Here is a 22,975-nt window from a genome sequence, read left to right on the forward strand (position 1 = left end):
ATATTTAATTTTTTAAATTAAATATTATAAAAAAACTACTATAATTAAAAAAAAAAAAACATATAGTAACTCACGAAGTGGTTTGCATGCAAGTTGCATGGAATGATGCATAATTTTTTTTTTTAAATTATAGTAATTTTTTTAGTAATATTTGATTTAAAAAATTATATATATATGAATATTTACTTTAAAATGTTGAAGTTAATATTTTTTTTTATTTATAAATAGCTTTTAGAATTACAAGTTTTTTTATTACTTTGAAATAACATAAAGTGATTTTTTTACTTATCAGTAATTTTTTACATTCTAGATAGCTTAATCTTTTTATTAATATTTAATCTAAAAAAACTAAATATATCTAAATATTTATACTTAAAAAATTTTAGAATTAATATTTTTTTACTTTTAAGTAGCTTTTACAATTATAAGAGAATGAATGATTAATATTTTTTTTTTTACCTATAAGTAACTTTTACAATTATAAATTTTTTATTACTTTTAAATAACTTGAAATATTTTTTTACTTATAAGTAACTTTTTACATTCTAGATAGTGTAAATTTTTTATTAATATTTAATTTAAAAAACTAAATATTTCTAAATATTTATACTTAAAAAATTTTAAGTTAATATTTTTTTTACTTATAAGTAGATTTTACAATTATAAGTTCGTTTTACTTTTAAATAACTTGAAGTGATCTTTTTAGTTATACGTAACTTTTTACATTTTATAAATAAAGAATAACTTTTATGTAAAAAAATTATTTAAAAAATATTATTACTAATAAAATTATAGAATATGGTTGATAGTTGATAACGTGAGAAAATGAAAAAAGAGTACTATGTGTCAGATTTGAAGCATGTAAGCTGCAGTTAAAATAGAAAATGACGCCGTTTCTGCTCCACTAATTAAAAAAAAAAACTACAGTGTGACAAAATATTATATAAAAAATATTACTACTAATAAAATTATAATCTGTCCATGCATGGAGTGGAAATTAGTCCATGCACGAAGTGCCCAAAGTTTATCATTATTCTTATGCTTATGTCATAAACTTCTTGTTCATAAATGTTCTCCAGCCACACAAAAGACAGTTGATGGTCCCATTTACCCAAACTGAATATATCACCCTCTACGTAATAAATCAAGTACTCAAACTTCACTATCTCTTAGAAGAAAATAATGTTTTCACTCAATAGATTACTTTGAACAATTGTAAAAGAGTTCATATGTGTTTCACATGCTATAAAAATGTACTTTTAACAATTTTTTGCTTCCAGTAAAAGTTTCGTTGAGGCTCTTTGAAGAGCTAGAGTTTAAACTGAATAAGTTTTATATGAAGGCAAAACCTACATAAGTGTTCCTTCAGGTACTTGGTTGTTTCATATGCATCTGTTTTTCCTTTTGTGTTTTTCTTGTTTTGCTTATAAGAAGCACAAACTATAAGATGAATCTGAGATGCTTTAATTTACTGAAATCTTTTCCACTTCTTATGACTAAAGTATTGATTCTTTTTTAGAATTTATATTGTAAGGTTAACATTGTTTTATTATGGATATTTTTTGTTCTATTTCAAAAGTAGGACCATGCATTTTCCATTTTGTCATACACTAATATTACCTTAAGAAAAAATAATGCCCGTGCATTGCACGAGTATGAGACTAGTGTAAATACAAATGAAATGATATGCAAATTTATATATAAATAGATGAAATGTAAATGTAAATGAAGTTCAAATTTACGATAAATGAAGCATTAACGTCTATTCAGGATTTTTTGGGATGCCATTTTCTGGAAGAAAAAAAGAAAGAAAAAAAGGAAAAAAGAAAGAAGAAAGAAGGGTTTGGCTCATTTATTATTTATTTATTTATTTATTTATTTTTTTATCTCATGTTCATAATTTGTAGTCCCCAACTCTGACAAGGTTGCTTCATTCTAACCAAGATAGCTACCATTTTTTGACCTTTCCATCTAGGGGTCCATATATATATTTCATCCAATTTTCCAAAATTGTCCTTCACATGCTACTGTAGGTAATGGAGCCAACAGATTTCCAACCAATTTCCAGTGATCCAATCAAGGCAAGTTGAAATCTGACAAAGGAAGTTCAATTTCTATGATTAAAATGACAACACTAAATAATTCATATGCACATATTTGACACCAATATGAGGTAAAGATTATGCCTTATGAATAGTAACAAACTCTTCTCTTTTGTGTATATATATAATCTTATTAAAATAAGAGAACATTATCCTAACATGTAAAAAATGCAGTAAGTCCTCTGCACCCCATATAATGAATTTCTAACTCATAATATTAAAAAATAATATAGAATTAAGGAGTTCAAAATTTTTAAGAAACAGCATATGACTTGCCTACAGTATAAATGAAAGTTCAGCCGCTTCACCTATGTCTGCCTATCCTCTTTTTTCTTCCTTTGTGATTCTAATTCAACTACAAAGAGTTCAACCTCTTTTTCACCTTAAATCACAAAATCAATGAAATCGAAAGAATTATATGCTAATTTCATAATTTCATTTTTACTGAATGCCACTAATTCGTTTAGTTCCTTCACTATTAGTTCTTCGGTCTCTATACGCTAGTTCTTTTATTTAGTTATTTCCTAAGATTGCCATTTTTAGATCATGTTTATTCGATTTTCAAGTTATATATATATATATATATATGTGTGTGTGTGTGTGTGTGTGTGTGTGTGTGTGTGTGTCAATCATCTGCATGAATTGAGATATGATCTCTTCTAGTTTGATTAATGATTCTTCCAATGTGTTGGTTGGAGCATCTGAACACCTCATCCTATATATTGTGAAGTAATCTCCCACACTCATGTTTTTTTTTTTTTTTTTTGGTTGATTATCTTGTCTTATTTGGGCTCCCATCCTATTCATGGTCAAGTAATCCTCTATAGTCTTGTTATTTTGATCATTCGAACTTATTTGGGCTTTCATTCTATCGTACCCAAGTAATCCCCCGTGGACATGATTGTCTTCATCAATTTTCACATATGGACCATCCTGAAAGGATTTATTTCGTTTAGGGAAAATTGCAGCCGAGGTATCAAATCTTTCGTTTATTAGCAGACTTTGTCCAAACCTTCATTTTGTGCCAGCGAAAGTCCCAAACTTTTCATAAAAATGCAGTCGAAGTCCAAATGGATGGAATCCATCCATTTCACTGTTAGTTGACCAAAGAACTGATTTTGACTCCAATTTTGACCATATTAGTAAGGGCAAAATAGTAATTTGCATATTATCCCATTAAATGTTGACCTATTTTGACTAAATTGGAAAGGATAAAATGGTAACTTGATAATTATCATATTAAATAAATTGAAAAAAAATCAAAAAATAAAGAAAAAATCAAAAAATAAAAAAATCTAAGAAAAAAATTAAAAAAAGGGTTGTCTTCTTCAACCACCCTATCCCATCCCACCCCACCCCACCCCGAACCACCGTCTCGGAAATGAACTTGTTATCCAAACCACCGACGACTCCCGCATGGCTTTCCCACCAACCCACTTCCGACATTACTCCTCACCTGAATCCCGAATCTCGACGCCACCAACCCACTTTCGGCTTTACCACCAACCCTAAACCCACTTCTGGCATTATAACAAAAACACCAGATTTGTCAAATTTTATACCATTTTAATAACAACCGATTCTCAAGACTTGAAGCCCAACAAGAACCTATTGTTCAAATTTATCAAAACCCAACCCAAAATGAAGATCTATGAGTTCATCTCTCACCATGCACGGCAGAAGATTTGGATTAAAAGGAAAAAATCAGAATAAATAAAAGGGAAAACTAGACAAGAATCAGGCTTTTGGGTGGGATGGAGGTGGAGGTGGAGGTGGAAGCGAGAGTGGGGGTGTGGTGTGGAGTTGGAGAAAGAAGGTTGGAGTGGGGGATGGTGGTGGCCGGTGGATGGCGGACGACACCACTGACGATGGCCTGTTGCAATTTGGATTGGGGGGAGGGGGAGAGAAGAAGATGATGCCCACATTTTCTTTCTTTCATTTTTATTTTTTTATTTTTTTAAGGTTTATTTATTTAACTAATGGGATAATATGCAAGTTACTACTTTACCCTTACTAATATGGTCAAAATTGAAGTCAAAGTCAGTTCTTTGGTCAATTAACGGTGAAATGGATGGATTCCATCCATCTGGACTTTGGCTGCATATTTATGAAAGGTTTGGGACCTTCGCTGACACAAAATGAAAGTTTGGGCAAAGTGTGCTAATAAACGAAAAATTTGGTACCGCTGTTGCAATTTTCCCTTTTGTTTATCCTCTATTGTGAAGCTTGACTCATTGACTTCAACAAGTGCATTATACTTCTTTGTTTAAAAGTAATTATAAGTATTAAGATTCCCATCATAGTGTCATCTTCATCAAAGTTGGAATCCCACATCTTGATTTGTCGCTAGCCTTTGCTTCTTTTAATTTTCGGTCAATGAAATCAAGATAACATCAACCGAAAAAAATAAGAAAAATATTCAAATTAAAGATTTAATTAATTAAAATTAATTAAATAAATTTGTCCCTTGCAACGGCTTAAAAAAAATAAAAAATGAAAGCTTGTTAGCTAAAATTCTGTAATTCTAAAATATCGTAGTCAAGTAATAAAGAATGAATAAAATATCGTTCTCATGAGTCTTGAGTATTTAATCTAATTTTAATTAAACATAACTTTAATAGATTATAAAGATCTGATAGATGAATTATACATTAACAAACTAAAATCTATGACTATCTAACTAATCTATGGGAAGCATTTTTGAACACCCGTTTAATGAACAAACATTATTCACCAACATTTTTAATATTATTTTCATTTGTTGACAACACCTATTCAGATAAGAAGATCAATTTTTTAAATTTATTTGTAATCTCTTTCAAAAAAAAATTAAAACTATCCTTACATATGATCTTCATATATCTTTGTAAAGGATGTGAACATACAAAGATGCTTAAATCACAAAACATCTAAAGATAATGCGAAGTATAGAGGTATATCTCTATTCCCAATCAAACTTTACAATGATTTTTACTACGTGCCAAATTCCTATTCCTTCTACTGAAATCAATAACTACACAACAAAATAAAACTAATGATATTAACTAAATAAAATTAATCCCCTAACAACCATTCAAAATCAAACAAATGTTTAATTTCAAAGACAACATATTGAAACTTAGGGTTCAACATTATCTTAGCATCTATGCAATCAGTCAAGCATCAGGTGAGTATATAAACACAAATGAAATAGATATAATATCACCCAATAATGTTTGAAAAGAAGATGGAAAGAAATCTTAAAATTGTTGAATATTTCAATGGCTCCTTAATCAACTTATTGATTCGTCCCTTCATCTTTGGCTCTCCTCTGCAAGATTATGAGTTGGCTTGAATGATTTCTGTATATTAAGATCCCACAAGCCTTCTCTAATTGTTGGATGAAAGTACATATTATTGGCCAAGAATTAGGTAAAAATTGTGACCTAATTTCTTTCCAAACAAATAGATCGAAAAGAGCAAGCAAACAAATTTGTTTTGCCGGAAATATGTTGTGCATGCGCACAGCCCATTTGGTTGCAATCACATAAACTTTCAATCTGTTAAGCAAACACAATGGCATGAGCTTGCCTCCATTTTCATTTCATTCCCAACTTCCTTCTTTTGGTTTGCTCGAGTTCTTTACGTGTGCAACTTTAGTCCTTTATTGTCTAATCTTCACAATTTATTAATCGTCATCATTCCAAAATTATTAATAATTGTTAACATGCAAATTCTAAAATTTTGTAATTTAATCCTCAAACTTTCAAATAGTTTAATTGAACCCCCAAACTTTATGAATTTCTTCTAAATGCTCTAATAAGTCCTGTAATTGATCCCGTGCTTTGTATTGATAAGAGAGCTGTTCACGAAATATTTTCTTTCGATTTAAATTACCGCAAGTGTACGGTTCGTTAACAAGTAATAAAGTGGATTCAATGAGTCCGAGTATCGTCCCACAGAGATTGGTTAGTTCAATTTTACTTATTCGACCTTAACCGAAACCAAATTACTCAAAATGAATGTGGACCTAATTAAAACTCTAAAATTGGAAAGAAAACCCTACTTATGCAGCTTTTATGATTGTAATGAAATTAATAAGCAAAACAATAATTTAAAACTTTAAAATGAAATCAATTGTTGAGAACGCACGTTTGTTGTAATCAATAGAAATTAAACACACTAGGATCACGATTTCCCATGCAATTATCACTTTAAACTCTAGTTTCACAATATGACAACATAATTCAATTGTTGACGAATCAATGTTCCTAAGTCTATCCAATACTCTCTCTCGAGATGTATCAAATCTATTTCTACATACCACAGGCCTATATTTCTATGACAAGTGCATATGTAAAAATGCATGTAGTTTTATGAACACTTAAAGATTCACGTAGGGCATAGCGGTATATTTCTATCCCCTATCGGACCCTACGATAATTTATATTATGTCGAATCTATTCCAATTCTCTCGAATGCAAGAATAAATCACCCAAACTCACACAATTACGGGCCCTTAATTGCGGAAACAATAAATGCATATAAATCATTCAAAACAAAAGAAATATGTTTTAATGTCAAATTGCAAAACTAGAAATATAAAACTCAAATCACATGGTACATCGATCTCCTAGCACATGAAAATCTAGCCTAACATAATTGGAAATAAAAAAAACAACAATTATAACCAAGGAAGAACATCATCCAATTGATTCTTGAAGTGAAATCTTGAATCTTGAAGTGGATTGCCTTATTTTTGCCTTGTTCTTCCCCTCCAAACCCTCCAAAATCTATGCGACCGCATAGTTATACAATTCTTTCCGCTGGACAGTGTTTAGTATTTTGGTCATAACTTTCTCTCCTGATCTCCGATTGAAGTGATTCAAAGTGAATTGTGAAGAAAACTCAAAGATCTACACTTTTGATAGAAATATGCTTCCTCAAATTCTGATGTTTACTATGTCAAAAATGAATCTCAAGTAGATACTAAAAATCACGAGCATAGTTTTTTCGCCTGAAAGTTGATACTTGATAATACTTCGACCCTATTTCACCTCGTGACTCCTTTCCTCATCCGATTGACCTCTAACACTCTTGAATCTTTATTCCATTTCCCGTCTCATCTATGAATTATTTGCAACTTGGTCTTCGAACTTTCAGTTTAATTCATTTTAGTCCTTTCTCGGCTCTCTTCTCCTGAATTCCACTATTTCCATAGAAACACCTACATTGCATGAATTCAATGAGATTAAGTCACAATTCAATCATTTTATCCATGTTTAAGTCATGTTTGTGAACCAAATAAGTGTGTAAAAACATACTTATCAAGAGCCATTGGACTTACGCTTGACTCAATATACCCACCTGCACTCAAACGAGTTTGGAACGGGTGAAGAGGTAAATGTGTACATATGACCTTCTGTATTAGATCATTAAATGTTTAACTAAATAATATTGCAAAATACAATATGAAATATATTGAACACAAAAAGAAACAGCAATGATGAAAATATTTTATGGATAAAGATACTTGTACATAATTTTTTATACATAATGGTATCCACCCTCTCATATGGTATGGAGCCCACTCGAGTATTTTATTCAAGTGGGCCCCACCCACGTAGGAGGGAGGACACACCTTGTACCAAAAATTATGTATCCCCTAGTATTTCCCATATTTTATTATTTCAGAGAACCACAAATAGGAAATAAAACTGCAGAAAATATCAATGGCTAAAGAAGAATAGAAATTTGCAAACCAAGGCCTGTGTATTACATAGTATTTATAAAATAGACTCGTCCCCTCACAGTAGTTGCTTAAATAGTCGCACGAGAGTCTATCTTCGAGGATATAGTGATAAACTAGTAAAAATTGAGCACTCGTTTTTACTCCAACGAACTGAATTTCTATCACAACACGACCATCAAGACTTAGATGAAATTGAAAATTTTCGAGTAGACAGTAACACGAGTAGGAAATGTTCTCGAGAAGAAGGGAAATAAATATGGAATTTCATGGGTTTAGAATAACGGGAAAAAATGACTATATAAGTAGGCTCTAATGGAGAATTATCGGGTTTGGAGTTATTCGGTCCTTGATTTGCACCCTCCCTAGGCACACGTGGAGAGAGCCTCTATGCTATGCATAATTACATAATTCTAAAGTGTAGTCATATATAAAGTAGTATTTGTCTTTGTAATCTTCCTATATTAGACAAACTTAAATAAGTTTTCCCTTCAACACATTAACCTCTTCCAATTCATCACTTTGAGTTTCAATTTCTCATTCACCGATTTATCATTTTTGGCAAGTAAATATATGATTTCGATATCTTCACAGAAGAGAACACAAATCAACTTTAATCTTTCAAAATGAATGAACGAATCTCACTCAAAATTATGCCAAAAGTAGCCCACTCAGTTAATTTTGCCAACATTAAATTCATTAGACACGGCTTGGTGCCATTAAAACTTTGAGGACCCGAAGTAAAGTCATTTGCGTACAAATAAAGATCTAAAGCTTAGGCTAACAAGGTCTTAATACTATGATATTTTAAACCAACCTGCCATTGTCTTACATTGCACATTCAATGTTCAAGAAATGTGTGGCCTACTTAAATTGTCTTACATTAATAGTTCAACGTTCATTATCCATTGTCCATTTTCTTATCTATATCGTATGCAGCCAGAACGTGTCACAATCCTTTTAACATCGGTTACAATCATAGCCAACTTGTTAAATTAATCTTTTCTTTTAAGAATTTTCATACATTTCATATCAAAGATGAGTTTTGTATCTTGTTGACCTGTACAGCAGGGCTCAAGTTGTGTGGTTTCGTCACTATCAATGGCGATTGTTAGTAACGAAAGTTGAAATTTCTCTTCTTGAAACATTATCTTCCAATTGCAAATTAACATATAATTCATATATATATATATATCCCCAAGCGGGGTCCCCTAGGGTCACTTAACCCTCCAGATATTTCAAGGTTGGTGTTTTTTTTTTTCTTTGGCTCACTATGAAATATTACATTCTTAATATCATTTTGAAGTACTCACAGTCTAGTATTTTACATTATTAATGTTGTGCGAAATGGCCAATCGTAACAAATATTATGATGCGTCAAAATAGGCCGGTCTAAACTAATATTTCAAGAGTTTCGATAACAAGCTACTTTTAAAATTTTTTCGACGATTATACGTTAACCATATTCATAAATCTTCTACATTCTCTCGAAACTCATTTTGAGAACTATATCATAAACATATCGAATGATTTAAATGAATATCTAAAATAGTTAAACGTACATCAGACGTGTATGCTAAAAAGAGACGTATAACTCGTCTTTTTTGAAAAAAAATTTATTATTTTATTAATGTTTATCATTTTTGCGCAACAAATTTCTCAATATAATTTATTTCATTTTATTAGGAAATTTTATGTGGTATGACATCAAATTTTATTTTTTTGGACGTAAAAATTTTTAATAAAATTTTTATTACTTTATAGAGGTTGTAAATTGTTATACTACTTTTTCATTTTGATTATTTTTATATCTGAAAAAAATTTATATATATATAAAAAAATTCAATCATTTTTAGGATTTTTTTTTTTATTGTTAGCTTTTCCTCTTGATCAATTAAATTTTTTTCAAATGACGTCAAAAATTTTATTAGAAAATTTATTAGATTATTTTTTTAAAAAATAATTGATTGAGAGGAAAAAGTAACAATAATAAAAAAATTCTAAAAATGATCGAATTTTTTTTTTATATATAAAAAATTTAGATGTAAAAATAATCAAGATGAAAAAGTAGTATAACAGTTTATAGCCCATATAAAGTAATAAAAAAAATTTCGTTGCTTTTTTTTTTTTTAATTTGATTGTGACTCCCTAATATAAAATGTCTGCGTCCGCCTCTGTATATATATACATATATTAAATTGTTTGAAATGTATTTATTGATCATCATATTTCCATATATACCTAGCAAAATTATTTGGCCCTCATTTTTTAAATCTCTTTTTCAATTGGACATTCTTTTAATATTATAGTTTAACTGCACATTCCAAAAAAAAAAATGACTTTTCAAAAAATCAATTCTAAAAATCTCTATCTGACAGGGCCATTATAAAATCTGCACTCTCTTTTTGACTAGAAACAATAAAAGCTTTGTACAATCAAGATGGAGTAGTACAATACAATATTATATAATCAAATATTAAGGCTAGATGAATGTCGAATTCCATAGAAGGCTCGTGGAAGATTCAATCGAGCTAATCTACTCCCATTCTGATACATTATAGTTTATACACGCACTTTTAATAAAATCTCTAGAAAACAAAGATAAACTATGCTACATATTCATTAGATTATGCCAAATTCCTAGCAAACAAAGATAAACTATGCTAAATATTCATAAAATTAATGGCTTACATGATTAAGAATATTAATTCTACCTGCAAAGTCATGATCAACTTCTCATTATTGTTTGATAGAATTGGAAATATCCTAACATGACCCGTAACTGTATATCTTAGTTTTAACACAAGAAGTTATTTTCTTGTGTAGGCCATGTTTGTCCCACCTGCTTTTGAAATTCATTTGGAAGAGTCATTGTTATCTTCTCATCCTACATGTCCAGTAACTGTGTATCTTAGCTTCAAGACAAGAAGATATTTTCTTGCATAGGCCATGTTTGTCAAACCTGCGTTGGAAAGTCATTTGGAGTATTATATAATAGTCAATGATCGAATTTGATATTTATTGTCATTTATGATTTTTATACTATATATATCCTCTCTATGGAGGACAGAACATATATTGTTTACGTAACTTGCAGTGCATTGACAGAAAGTGCCAATGCAAAAGTTTGATTTAGGTTTAGCACTGTTGTTATTGTACATGTCCAAAATCATCGTCCGTATATTCTAACAAGCCTTTCTATTGCAGAAAATTTTTATCTTGCCAAAGCAAAACACATATTTAAAACAGACTTATCATGATTAATATTAAGAATATCAAGTTTAGTTTAATGATTTGAACTAGTCATTCTACGGAGATAAACTTGCTTAATTTTTGGTACGAGAACAAAATTAAATATTCATATAAATAAAATTTTAATTTATTTTCTTCTCTAATGTTATATCTTATTTTTCGATATTTCACTTGTTGAGAAAAAAAATGTGACACGGTTAAATGAATGTATCGGATAAGAAAAAGTGATACGAGATAAAAAAAAACTCACCCATATCCACAGAAGAAGACCGACCACTTCATACAAAATACAAACTTTTGGTACTCTCTCAAGTCTCAAGGCTCAACTACTCAAAACTTTAAAGTTGAACAAAACACCTTTGGGTCCACTAAAATAGAGGAGATCCACTTTTCACTTCTATTCAAGGAAGACCTTTGAATTCCATAAGTATCCGTCTTGTATAATAAAAATAGTAGGAAAAGGAGAAGCTTATGAACTTTATTTCCCCTAGAGGAGAAGGTCAAGAAAAAACACTCTACTTCCACTCCTGCGGACTCCACTTACACTCGTGGGGAAGGGGCAGAAAAGTCGGAGTACATTAGAATACTTTCTTGGGACTTTAGAAGACAGTACAGGCATATCATTCTATCCATCTATCCATACAGGGCAGGGCAGATTTCGCTTTCATCTATCTAGAAATGCTATTTTTTTCTAGCTAAGCTATTTTTTTGTTGCGCTGAGCGATGCAGCTTCGTTCATCTTATAATAAAAAAAAGAGTTGCCTAGCATCCACTCGACCACATTATGGTGCACTTAACAACAATGTAGATGATAGTATGATCATTATTACATTTTCAAAGTTAAAATGTATATTTATTTATTATACAATATAAGAATAAATTAACTGCTAACTAAATTAATGTTAACGCTGTTGATTTTAAATAGCATTATTATTTACAAGACATATTTTTCTCTATAAGTGTATGCAGAAGCAAGCAAATGTCGTAACATTGTACATGAATTTATTGAAAAACATAAGGTGCTCATATACTACAGTTTACAACATTTGAAATTCTAAGGATCGAATTTCAATCATCTCATCTCATGATCAATTAGTACATTGAGTGGTAATCTAAACATTTTATGGCATTCGAGCATCATCCTTTGAGTAATCTACCCCTTAAGCTTAAGAGCATACTTGTTTCTCTCCAACAAGTATTCGGGAACACAATATTATAATGCACATCTTGAAGATCATAGATGATTTTATCATGAGCAGAAACAAATAATTGTGGAACTTTTTTTCTTTGATCGAGGTATATATCCCCTGGATTTTCATAACACAGTTTAATGAGAAATTTCTTTTTTTCCTATTCAGAAAAAATAATGTAGTCTTCTTCTTTGCCTATAGTTTTCTTGTATGGCTTTCCTAGTAAAGTTTAAAGGAGACATTAGTTGAGAATAGACATCCAAGAGGATTTGTACTTAAATCACTTTTGTAATTGATATCAAGTTAGATAGAAGATTCAAAGAAAACAAGTGAAGAATCGATGGAAAACTCTCAATCCAAGCTCCAAATGGATACAATATTTATCATCGCCCAAAGAAATCTAACAAGGATACATAACTAGATAAACATTATAGAATTTTCAAGAGAACGATGGATGAATACTCTCAATCCGAGCACCAAATGGATACAATATTTATTATGACCCAAAGTAATCTAACAAGGATACAGAACTAGATAAATCAATACAGAATTTTCAAGAGAATGATGACACCTGTCAAATGAAATATACTTTCAAACTCTTAATAACAATACAAAAGCTCCTTACAAGTAGTTGATGCATGCTACCTTCTTCTTTTTTTTTTTAATGAAGCATGCTACTTAATATGTAAATATGTTTACGTATATTGAGTGTAAATAAATTCTAACTAGTTAATTAGATTGATAATTCTTATTCAAAGAACAATTAAAGATAATTAATGTGGGCTAGCCACGTTCATTGAACCTGATTCAAATTCATCTTCACACACACGTATCACTAAAATCATTATCATTGACGTCTTTCCACTTAATATAGACATGGAGATAATCTCGGGGAAAGAAGAACATCCAGAGGGGTAGATTTCATATTAGATAGTCCAGAGCTCGCACTCATATCAACTTTTTCATCAAAAGGAGTTGAAATTTCAAATGCATGCAGCAAATTAGCTAGGATAAAATGCAACATCTGAAGGCCAAACGTTGTGCCAGGGCAAATTCTTCTACCAGCTTCAAATGGGATCAATTCGAAATTATGACCCTTCACGTCAAAATCTTTATGTGTCGTGAGGAATCTCTCTGGCTTAAACTTCAATGGGTCGGACCATATTCGAGGGTCTCTATGTAATTTCCACAAGTTTACTATTAGCTTCGTACCTATCAAAAATAAGATCTCACATTGTTAATATAAATTTAATTCTTAATGCATAACGACTTTGGATACTTATAATAAATATCAAATTAACAAGAATTTCAATGTATCTAAAGTTCCAAAAAGTAATTAGATTTCAAATTAAGTTAGTATTTTCAAACAAGTTAACATGTTGTGTGAGCATGTTAAAGGTAAAATATAATAATAATGATCTTTATTTCTCGTAATAAGATCGATCTTTTAAAGTAGGGAAAAAAAAGTGCATTACATGTACCTTTGGCAATGTGGTAACCTGCTAATTCGCAGTCATCTGAGAATTCTCTTATACCACCCAAGAAAGCTGCGGGGTATAATCTTAAAGTCTCTTTGACAATGGATTGAATATAAACCAGTTTGTTGATATCTGATTCCTTTACTTGCCTTTCCTTTCCAACATGAATGTCCAATTCTTCTTGAGCCTTTCTCAATACATGGCGGTTGTTTAGTAATAGGGCTACTGCCCATACTAGCATAACAGTGGTTGTGTCACCTCCACCAGCAATTAAATTCTAATGATGACAAGATAATAGCTACTATTAAAATAGATAACTTCTTACTTAAAAATTTTGTTTAGCTAAAAAGTTTATAAAAATTTTAGTCAAAGTCAACAATTAATTATAATCACACATAATAGTGACTCACAACATTTATCAGCTTTTTTCAACCAAACATTTTATCAACTTTTACCACAGCATGCTGAAAATCTTAAGCAAAACCAAATACGATTTAATATGTTCAGAAAAAAATTTACTTTAAAGTAGCCTTTATCTACTTTTTAGCTAGACGAAATCTACCCTTAATTATTTTGCCTCTTAATTCTTTCTTGTATAATTGTTAAATGGTGTGCGATCACTTCTTCATCAACTTTTATCAAAATCTATTAAAAAATTAATTTTCAACAAAATCAAATGTGTTTAATATGTTTAGATAAAAAAGTTATTTAAAAGTAACATTTACCTAAATTTTAGCTAGACAGGTAAATATTTAACTAATTTTTAATATTTTGTCTCATAATTCTTTCTTCTACAATTGTTAAATGGTGTAACATCACTTCCTTCGTGGTTTAGACACTTTATGCTTACAGAATCACTTTATCACATATATGTTCTATTGACATATTTGATTTATTGGATCTGAAAATAATAAAAAGATCAAAGAATAAAAAAAAAAAGTAATATCTGCCATGCCATGATATCCAGTATAGTGAATACCAAACGTGTTGCATAGTTCTTCATGCTTTTCAATTTTTTGATATCAAGAATTTTGGGATCATTTTTCACATAGTTGACATACAATGTCAAGAAATAAAAACACATCAAATTGGGAAAGGTATGATCATTGATTAAAAAAACTTACTAGGCATGTAGATTTGATGATTGTGCCAGGATCATAATCTTGAAGGTTTGTGCCCTCAATAGCTGAAAGGATCACGTCCATAAAATCCTGCTTACTACCAGAATTTGCCTTTTGCTTGTGCTCTTCCAACCATTTCTCAACAATTTTATCCATTTCTTTTCCAGTTTCTTTCATTTTTTTCTCATATCCACCTATATCCAACCATCTAAGGTAAGGGATATTATCAGCCACAATAAAAATTCCAGTTAAATGAAAGAAATCCCTCAACACTTTCTGGCACTGCCTTGCCTCTATTTTATCCCCATCAACAGTTGCACCAAAATATCTCTTCCCTGCAACCATTCTGAGAATAACATTCAAATTCAAGTCCCCGAACCACTGCTTCATTTCCACCAAAACCCGACCCGACCCATCTTTCTTCTCGTTCCAGTACTTGTAAAGCTCTTGTATGGATACCTATTAAAGACAGGATTTAAACGGATACAATTTCGCATTTATCTAATTGCTTTTAGATGATTTTGTTAAATAGTAGACAAAATACTATAGTTTAAGTTTCACTACCTCGAATTTATAAAAATTATGCACATATCATACCTTTGATCATTGATAATAATCCAGTCTCGAGATGAATGGCATGTTGGAGACGCAATTGAAATAAATACATGTGGTCATTCTCTATGATCTTAAGCTTTAAAATAAGTTGGTTGACAATACCTCAGTTTCGTAAACACGTATGTGTTGAAGGAGACCCAGTCTGCGGGGAGAGAATAATTCCACGGCTATTAGTTTTCGTAGTTCACGCCAATAGGTGCCATAAGGGGAGAATCCAAACATGGCGAAGTCATAGCCTATGTGCTTGGCTGCAAGAAATTTTGGACGTGAAGATATAATCACATCCCAGGTGGTGAACAATTCTTTAGCCAATTCCCAGTTGTTCACCACTAGAGCTTTGTGTACTCCGAGCCGGATTGTAAAGACTGGTCCATACTTGTCCGCCATTGCCGCCAGGGTGATGTGTGGAAGACGTGAACCGCCGCCTATGAGGTGGAGGTGGCCTATAATTGGCCATGCGCCACCAGCTTCCGGCGGTGAACTGTTTTTGCTAGCTTTAGACCTAGATTTCCAATAAAAAATCAAAAGTAGCGCAAATATTGCAGCTATGGAAGAATTGAGATGTGAGACCGAGAATTCCATGGTTGTCTTGACCAAAGATGGGTTTCCTAGTTAATTTGTTACTGTGACCTGGGGGCTCATATATAAGCAAGCAAGCATGCTCGGCTAAGCATAAAAAGTTTGCTTATAAATAAGTAAGTTATGAATAAACTATTTTTTAATAATAAAAGTTGAAAAATAGTAAATTACTTATTTTGAGAGTGGTAATTGTTACTTTTAAAATAATAAATTTTTATTACTTAAAAGGAAATACTAAATTATCCATACACGTTTGAAAAAAATACATTTTTATATACTTAAAACAGTCTTAAAAATATTACGGTGCATTTGATTTGCGTTTCTGTTTTTTGTTTTAATGGATAATTTTAAGATTGCATAAAACGAGTTGGTTTGTTATTCTAAAAAACTACTTACAAAAAATATATGTACATATTAAAAAAAAAAAGAAACAAAAGAAAAAGATAGAGGAATCATTGTAAGATTGAGTTTTGCCTCTTAATTCTTTCTTGTATAATTGTTAAATGGTGTGCGATCACTTCTTCATCAACTTTTATCAAAATCTATTAAAAAATTAATTTTCAACAAAATCAAATGTGTTTAATATGTTTAGATAAAAAAGTTATTTAAAAGTAACGTTTACCTAAATTTTAGCTAGACAGGTAAATATTTAACTAATTTTTAATATTTTGTCTCATAATTCTTTCTTCTACAATTGTTAAATGGTGTAACATCACTTCCTTCGTGGTTTAGACACTTTATGCTTACAGAATCACTTTATCACATATATGTTCTATTGACATATTTGATTTATTGGATCTGAAAATAATAAAAAGATCAAAGAATAAAAAAAAAAAGTAATATCTGCCATGCCATGATATCCAGTATAGTGAATACCAAACGTGTTGCATAGTTCTTCATGCTTTTCAATTTTTTGATATCAAGAATTTTGGGATCATTTTTCACATAGTTGACATACAATGTCAAGAAATAAAAACACATCAAATAGGGAAAGGTATGATCATTGATTAAAAAAACTTACTAGGCATGTAGATTTGATGATTGTGCCAGGATCATAATCTTGAAGGTTTGTGCCCTCAATAGCTGAAAGGATCACGTCCATAAAATCCTGCTTACTACCAGAATTTGCCTTTTGCTTGTGCTCTTCCAACCATTTCTCAACAATTTTATCCATTTCTTTTCCAGTTTCTTTCATTTTTTTCTCATATCCACCTATATCCAACCATCTAAGGTAAGGGATATTATCAGCCACAATAAAAATTCCAGTTAAATGAAAGAAATCCCTCAACACTTTCTGGCACTGCCTTGCCTCTATTTTATCCCCATCAACAGTTGCACCAAAATATCTCTTCCCTGCAACCATTCTGAGAATAACATTCAAATTCAAGTCCCCGAACCACTGCTTCATTTCCACCAAAACCCGACCCGACCCATCTTTCTTCTCGTTCCAGTACTTGTAAAGCTCTTGTATGGATACCTATTAAAGACAGGATTTAAACGGATACAATTTCGCATTTATCTAATTGCTTTTAGATGATTTTGTTAAATAGTAGACAAAATACTATAGTTTAAGTTTCACTACCTCGAATTTATAAAAATTATGCACATATCATACCTTTGATCATTGATAATAATCCAGTCTCGAGATGAATGGCATGTTGGAGACGCAATTGAAATAAATACATGTGGTCATTCTCTATGATCTTAAGCTTTAAAATAAGTTGGTTGACAATACCTCGGTTTCGGAAACACGTATGTGTTGAAGGAGCTCCAGTCTTCGGGGAGAGAATAATTCCACGGCTATTAGTTTTCGTAGTTCACGCCAATAGGTGCCATAAGGGGAGAATCCAAACATGGCGAAGTCATAGCCTATGTGCTTGGCTGCAAGAAATTTTGGACGTGAAGATATAATCACATCCCAGGTGGTGAACAATTCTTTAGCCAATTCCCAGTTGTTCACCACTAGAGTTTCGTGTACTCCGAGCTGGATTGTAAAGATTGGTCCATACTTGTCCGCCATTGCTGCCAGGATGATGTGTGGAAGACGTGAGCTGCCACCTATGACGTGGAGGTGGCCTATAATGGGCCATGCCCCACCAGCTTCCCGCGGTGAACTGTTTTTGGTAGCTTTAGACCTAGATTTCCAGTAAAAAATCAAAAGTAGCGCAAATATTGCAGCTATGGAAGAATTGAGATGTGAGACCGAGAATTCCATGGTTGTCTTGACCAAAGATGGGTTTCCTAGTTAATTTGTTACTGTGACCTGGGGGCTCATATATAAGCAAGCAAGCATGCTCGGCTAAGCATAAAAAGTTTGCTTATAAATAAGTAAGTTATGAATAAACTATTTTTTAATAATAAAAGTTGAAAAATAGTAAATTACTTATTTTGAGAGTGGTAATTGTTACTTTTAAAATAATAAATTTTTATTACTTAAAAGGAAATACTAAATTATCCATACACGTTTGAAAAAAATACATTTTTATATACTTAAAACAGTCTTAAAAATATTACGGTGCATTTGATTTGCGTTTCTGTTTTTTGTTTTAATGGATAATTTTAAGATTGCATAAAACGAGTTGGTTTGTTATTCTAAAAAACTACTTACAAAAAATATATGTACATATTAAAAAAAAAAAGAAACAAAAGAAAAAGATAGAGGAATCATTGTAAGATTGAGAAACAGCGCCAGAAAATTGGATTCTCCACTAAGGTTCTTGGAGGAACTTGGAAAGAGTGCGCGCGCGAGAGAGATAGTGAGAGGTATTGAAAGCTGGATATTTGTTTTTGAGCAGGTTTTTATGATTTTATTAATTATTTTAATTTGAGAAAATTTTAAATTCATTTTCTTTGTTTTGACTTTTCTGAATGTTTTGAAAATACTCGAAATGTCAAAAGTCATTTTTAGTTTTTTGTTGTAAAATTTTTCTTATTTACGAAAATGCATTTTTAAAAATAACATATCAAATACGTTTTTAGTGTTTTAGAAAATTGAAAATTGCCTCAAAATAGCAAATTAAATGCAATCTTAGTTCCTCATTTTTTCAGATGTAACTTTGAAATCAAACTTCCCATTTTGAGATAAGGGGCGCTTTCGATTCCATCGGTGATTGAAGTAATTTTGTCTTCTCCATATTACTATAGGGAAAATTGCAGTCGAGGTACCAAACATTTTGTTTATTAGCAGACTTTGCCCAAACTTTTAGTTTGTGCCAACCATGATACCAAACCTTTCAAAAATTTGCGGTTGAAGTCCAAATGGATGGAAACTGTTAGTTTGACCATTAGTTAACTAAAAAATTAACAATGGCCATAATTTTGACTAATTTTAAAAGGATAAAATGGTAAATCTACATTTTCCAACAAAAACATCATTACAATAAATTAATAATTAAATAAAAAAAACCCAAAACAAAAACACTGTTCATCTTTTTCTCCACTTACCCCCCTCACACCCACTCGCCATCCATCCCAAAACCTGTGTTTCTGAAACCTCATTTTGTTTTCAATTTGAAACACTTTTCAATCATTTTATGGATCTTAAATAACTTGCGCTTCGATCCAAAAATTGAATCAAGAAATGACAGTGAAGGAAATATATCTCCAACATTAAATATTCCTGCAAAGGATGTTGCTTCTTTTCCCAACTCGATTAGTGAATCTTGGTAATCAACTGTGCTTCTGCAAACTATCAAATTCTCAGCATCCCCAAAATCGAGTGCAAAGAAGAGCCCTAAATTAGCCAACCTTGATTTCGGTCACCGCGAATCTTCTAACCGATGAACCACCCATACGAAAATTAGAAAATTCCCAAGGCTCTCCCTACTTCCACAACTTGGAAAATCGGGGAACTCCCACGAAGTTTTTTGGTTAATTTGCAAGAAGTTTTGTTGGGAACAAAGCTATGGATTTTGTTTCTGGCAATTCCATTTGCCATCGCTGCTAAGTGTAAAAATTTCGGTGGGGTGGGGAGGTTGAAGAAGACAACTCTTTTTTAATTTCTTTTCTTAATTTTTTGATTTTTTCTTGATTTTTTGATTTTTTCTTGGTTCAATTTATTTAATATTGTAATTATCAAGTTATCATTTTACCCATTCCAATTTGGTCAAAGTAGGTCAAAATTTTTTTTTCTTGGTCAACTAACGGTCAAATGGACAGTTTCCATCCATTTGGACTCGGGTGCAGATTTTTGAAAAGTTTGATACCTCCAGTGGCACAAACTAAAAGTTTGGACAAAGTCTGCTGATGAACGAAAGGTTTGGTATTTCGACTGCAATTTCCCCATTACTATATCTCTATAGTCAATATATCACGAAATTTGCTTTGTCAGAAAATAAGTCATGATTGCCTAAACTTGAAAAAGGTAAAACTTACATTTTTTTATTACAATGAAATTTGGGTAGAAAGAAAACGAATTTTTGGGAATTGAATTGCCTAAAACTTGTTTTATTGGGAATTGTGAATTAAATGTGTTTGATTAGTACAATTTTCTACCTGAAAAATGTTGAAATTTTGGTATTCTGTTGGCTTTATTTTTCACGAAAATTGTAAATTAAAGGGGTAAAATTGATTACAATTGTGGATAGAATTTGTTTCCATTGCAAAAAAAATAAAAGTTGGAAAACTGATTTCCATGAAACCCATGGGAATTGAATTCCACTAAACTAGGGGAAATGGGTCATGTGGGAGGGGGGGATGGAAAATGAATTGCCAAGAAATTTTTTGCAATCAAAAAAGCAAAAAGGTGGAAAATTTTTCGTGGAAAATTCCTCAAATCAAACAGGGACTTGGAAAAAACCCCTTGGTTGTCTTACATTACACATTCTAAGATTAAGCAGAGTGTGGCCTACCTAAATTTTCTTACATTAATATTCATCGTTCACAGTCCACTCAAACTACCATATGACTAGTGCCCCAGAACCTGCCACAAATGTTACTACCATACATTTAACATTTGTAATAATTGAAGCCAAATAATGTTATTTATTACCATTAGTGTTAGAGCATCAATTTAGACTGTTGCACTTTATAAACTTAATTAAATGAGATGTGTGAGTACTTTGCATTTAAATAAATCTATCATCTAATGTCATATAATTATTATCTAAACTGGTGTTTAACACCAATGATGATTAATATCATTATTCATTGAAGCCAGCTTCTCAACTATGTTTTGTTTCAGAGTTTACATTTCATATAGAAGTGTCGGCTAAAGACCTAGAGCTTGTGTTTGGCTAGTTTTTATAAATTGTATAATTGATAAAATTATTTTTTTATCCAATATCTATTAAATGAAACAGAAGTATTACTTATTTATTCACAAGTAATTTCAATCAATTTATAATTTAAACCGTTTACAAACACTTGCCAACATGCCTTGTGAACTCAAAGTGGCCAAACAAATTTCCACTCGTCAAGTCTCAAGCAATATACATATATACAGCCCATTATAATCTATGCCGTGACACCTCTAGACCCAAGGACCCTAATGCCACGAAACATGCTTGCTTTAAAGTTAAATTAAGAATCATTTTTCTTTCAGAAGTAAAAACTAATCTCTAATTTTAAAATTGGCGCGGGAAGACGAGAAATTGACTCTAAATAATTTATTAAGCCCTTTGGCCCCATTCTCATCCTCATTCTTTTTCTTTCTCCTATTTTCAACCACATAATCTTCTATAAAAATAACATTATCTGCAAATAAAAAAAAATTCATTCTTTTTCAACCATACATTTTAAAAAATATATTATTCCAATCATTAAAATTTGACAAGAATAGGTGCCAAACGGGAGCTAACTTACTCTCAATTTAGAGCCTCTTTGGTTCAAATTAAAATCTGATTTTAATTTAAGAAGAATTCAAACAATCAATATTAATAACTTCTTTGTCCCACAATTTTTCAATCACACATTTCAAAAACTTTTATCATAATCTTCTAAAAAGATCTAATTTTAATATCAACTAAACACCCTTGTAATATGTGTTCACTTAAAAAATATGATAACATATATAAAACTTCGCAACACAAAATTCAAAAGTTGTAATATACAATACTATTAAGCAGAAAGTTGTAAATACATGTTAACATAAAATAATATATTCAAATAATAACTACAACTCTTAAAATGCAAAATTTTATTCTCTTTATTTATCTTCTCCTCCATCTTATTTCATATCCTTTCTGATGCATCATCCTTCCACTGAAAATAAAATTATTAAATCTTATTAAAATGAGAGAAAATAATAAAATGAAATATGACTTCTGGGAGCACCACAAATACTGAATTTCTAACTCATGATTAATTTCAAAATACTTAATGTTTGACTCTGATTTTAAATTTTAAGGAGTTTATAACTTTAACCAATCTTGCTTAAAGTAAACAATATGGAGTTTATATCATAGAATTTGTTAAAGTAAATAGTAATTGTTTGTAAAAATGAGTGCAGCTAAACAAAACGTGACAACATAATTTCTTTCTCAAGTATAATTTCTTTTTATTTTCGTCTCTTACTATAATTGACTTTTATTATCGTTTCTTAGTATAGTTTATTTCTCCAGTTTATCAGTAGATTTTGTTGTTTTGAGGAAAAATGATTCCTTCTATTCAAAGTTTGTCGTGGTGTTCTGTCTCGCCAAGAACGGGTGGGTCCATTAGTCATTAAAATGCATATTTAACTAATACTAAATTATAATGTTGATTAAGTGAAGATGCAAAAATAATGGCCTAAATAATAAAAAGAATTAAGCCAAGATGAAAAATAATTATCAACTTCTGATCATGGTAAGGTAGAGTTGGAAACATTCTAATTCCTAACATGAGCCGCATCGTGTAGGCTATGTTTGTCACACTTTCTTTGAAATTCGTTCGGAATTGGAATGTGATAAACCAATTTAATGATTGAAATTGA

General features: G+C 30.9%; 3 protein-coding genes across 4 annotated transcripts; all 3 read right to left on the reverse strand.

Annotated features, from left to right (window-relative positions):
* Positions 1 to 12,671: 12,671 nt before the first annotated feature.
* LOC111401323 (cytochrome P450 CYP82D47-like) lies at positions 12,672 to 16,135 on the reverse strand. 2 transcript variants are annotated; one of them, XM_023029015.1, is made up of 4 exons: positions 15,589 to 16,135; positions 14,875 to 15,330; positions 13,748 to 14,027; positions 12,672 to 13,484 (listed from the first exon to the last, which is right to left on the reverse strand). In XM_023029015.1, the coding sequence occupies exons 1-4, from the start codon at positions 16,066 to 16,068 to the stop codon at positions 13,138 to 13,140; spliced, it is 1,563 nt and encodes a 520-aa protein (XP_022884783.1). In that variant the 5' UTR covers positions 16,069 to 16,135; the 3' UTR covers positions 12,672 to 13,137. The 2 variants fall into 2 exon arrangements, with proteins under 2 accessions (XP_022884783.1, XP_022884784.1); XM_023029016.1 differs by having other exon boundaries at positions 13,754 to 14,027; positions 15,589 to 16,133.
* Positions 16,136 to 16,854: 719 nt separating this feature from the next.
* On the reverse strand, positions 16,855 to 17,473 carry LOC111400322 (cytochrome P450 CYP82D47-like). The gene is made up of 2 exons (XM_023027737.1): positions 17,087 to 17,473; positions 16,855 to 16,863 (listed from the first exon to the last, which is right to left on the reverse strand). The coding sequence occupies exons 1-2, from the start codon at positions 17,471 to 17,473 to the stop codon at positions 16,855 to 16,857; spliced, it is 396 nt and encodes a 131-aa protein (XP_022883505.1).
* On the reverse strand, positions 17,410 to 18,366 carry LOC111401324 (cytochrome P450 82A1-like). The gene is made up of 2 exons (XM_023029018.1): positions 17,681 to 18,366; positions 17,410 to 17,542 (listed from the first exon to the last, which is right to left on the reverse strand). The coding sequence occupies exon 1, from the start codon at positions 18,278 to 18,280 to the stop codon at positions 17,777 to 17,779; it is 504 nt and encodes a 167-aa protein (XP_022884786.1). The 5' UTR covers positions 18,281 to 18,366; the 3' UTR covers positions 17,410 to 17,542; positions 17,681 to 17,776.
* Positions 18,367 to 22,975: the final 4,609 nt, after the last annotated feature.

This window comes from Olea europaea, chromosome 10, assembly GCF_002742605.1.
Source record: "Olea europaea var. sylvestris chromosome 10, O_europaea_v1, whole genome shotgun sequence".
Classification (NCBI taxonomy): Eukaryota; Viridiplantae; Streptophyta; class Magnoliopsida; order Lamiales; family Oleaceae; genus Olea; species Olea europaea.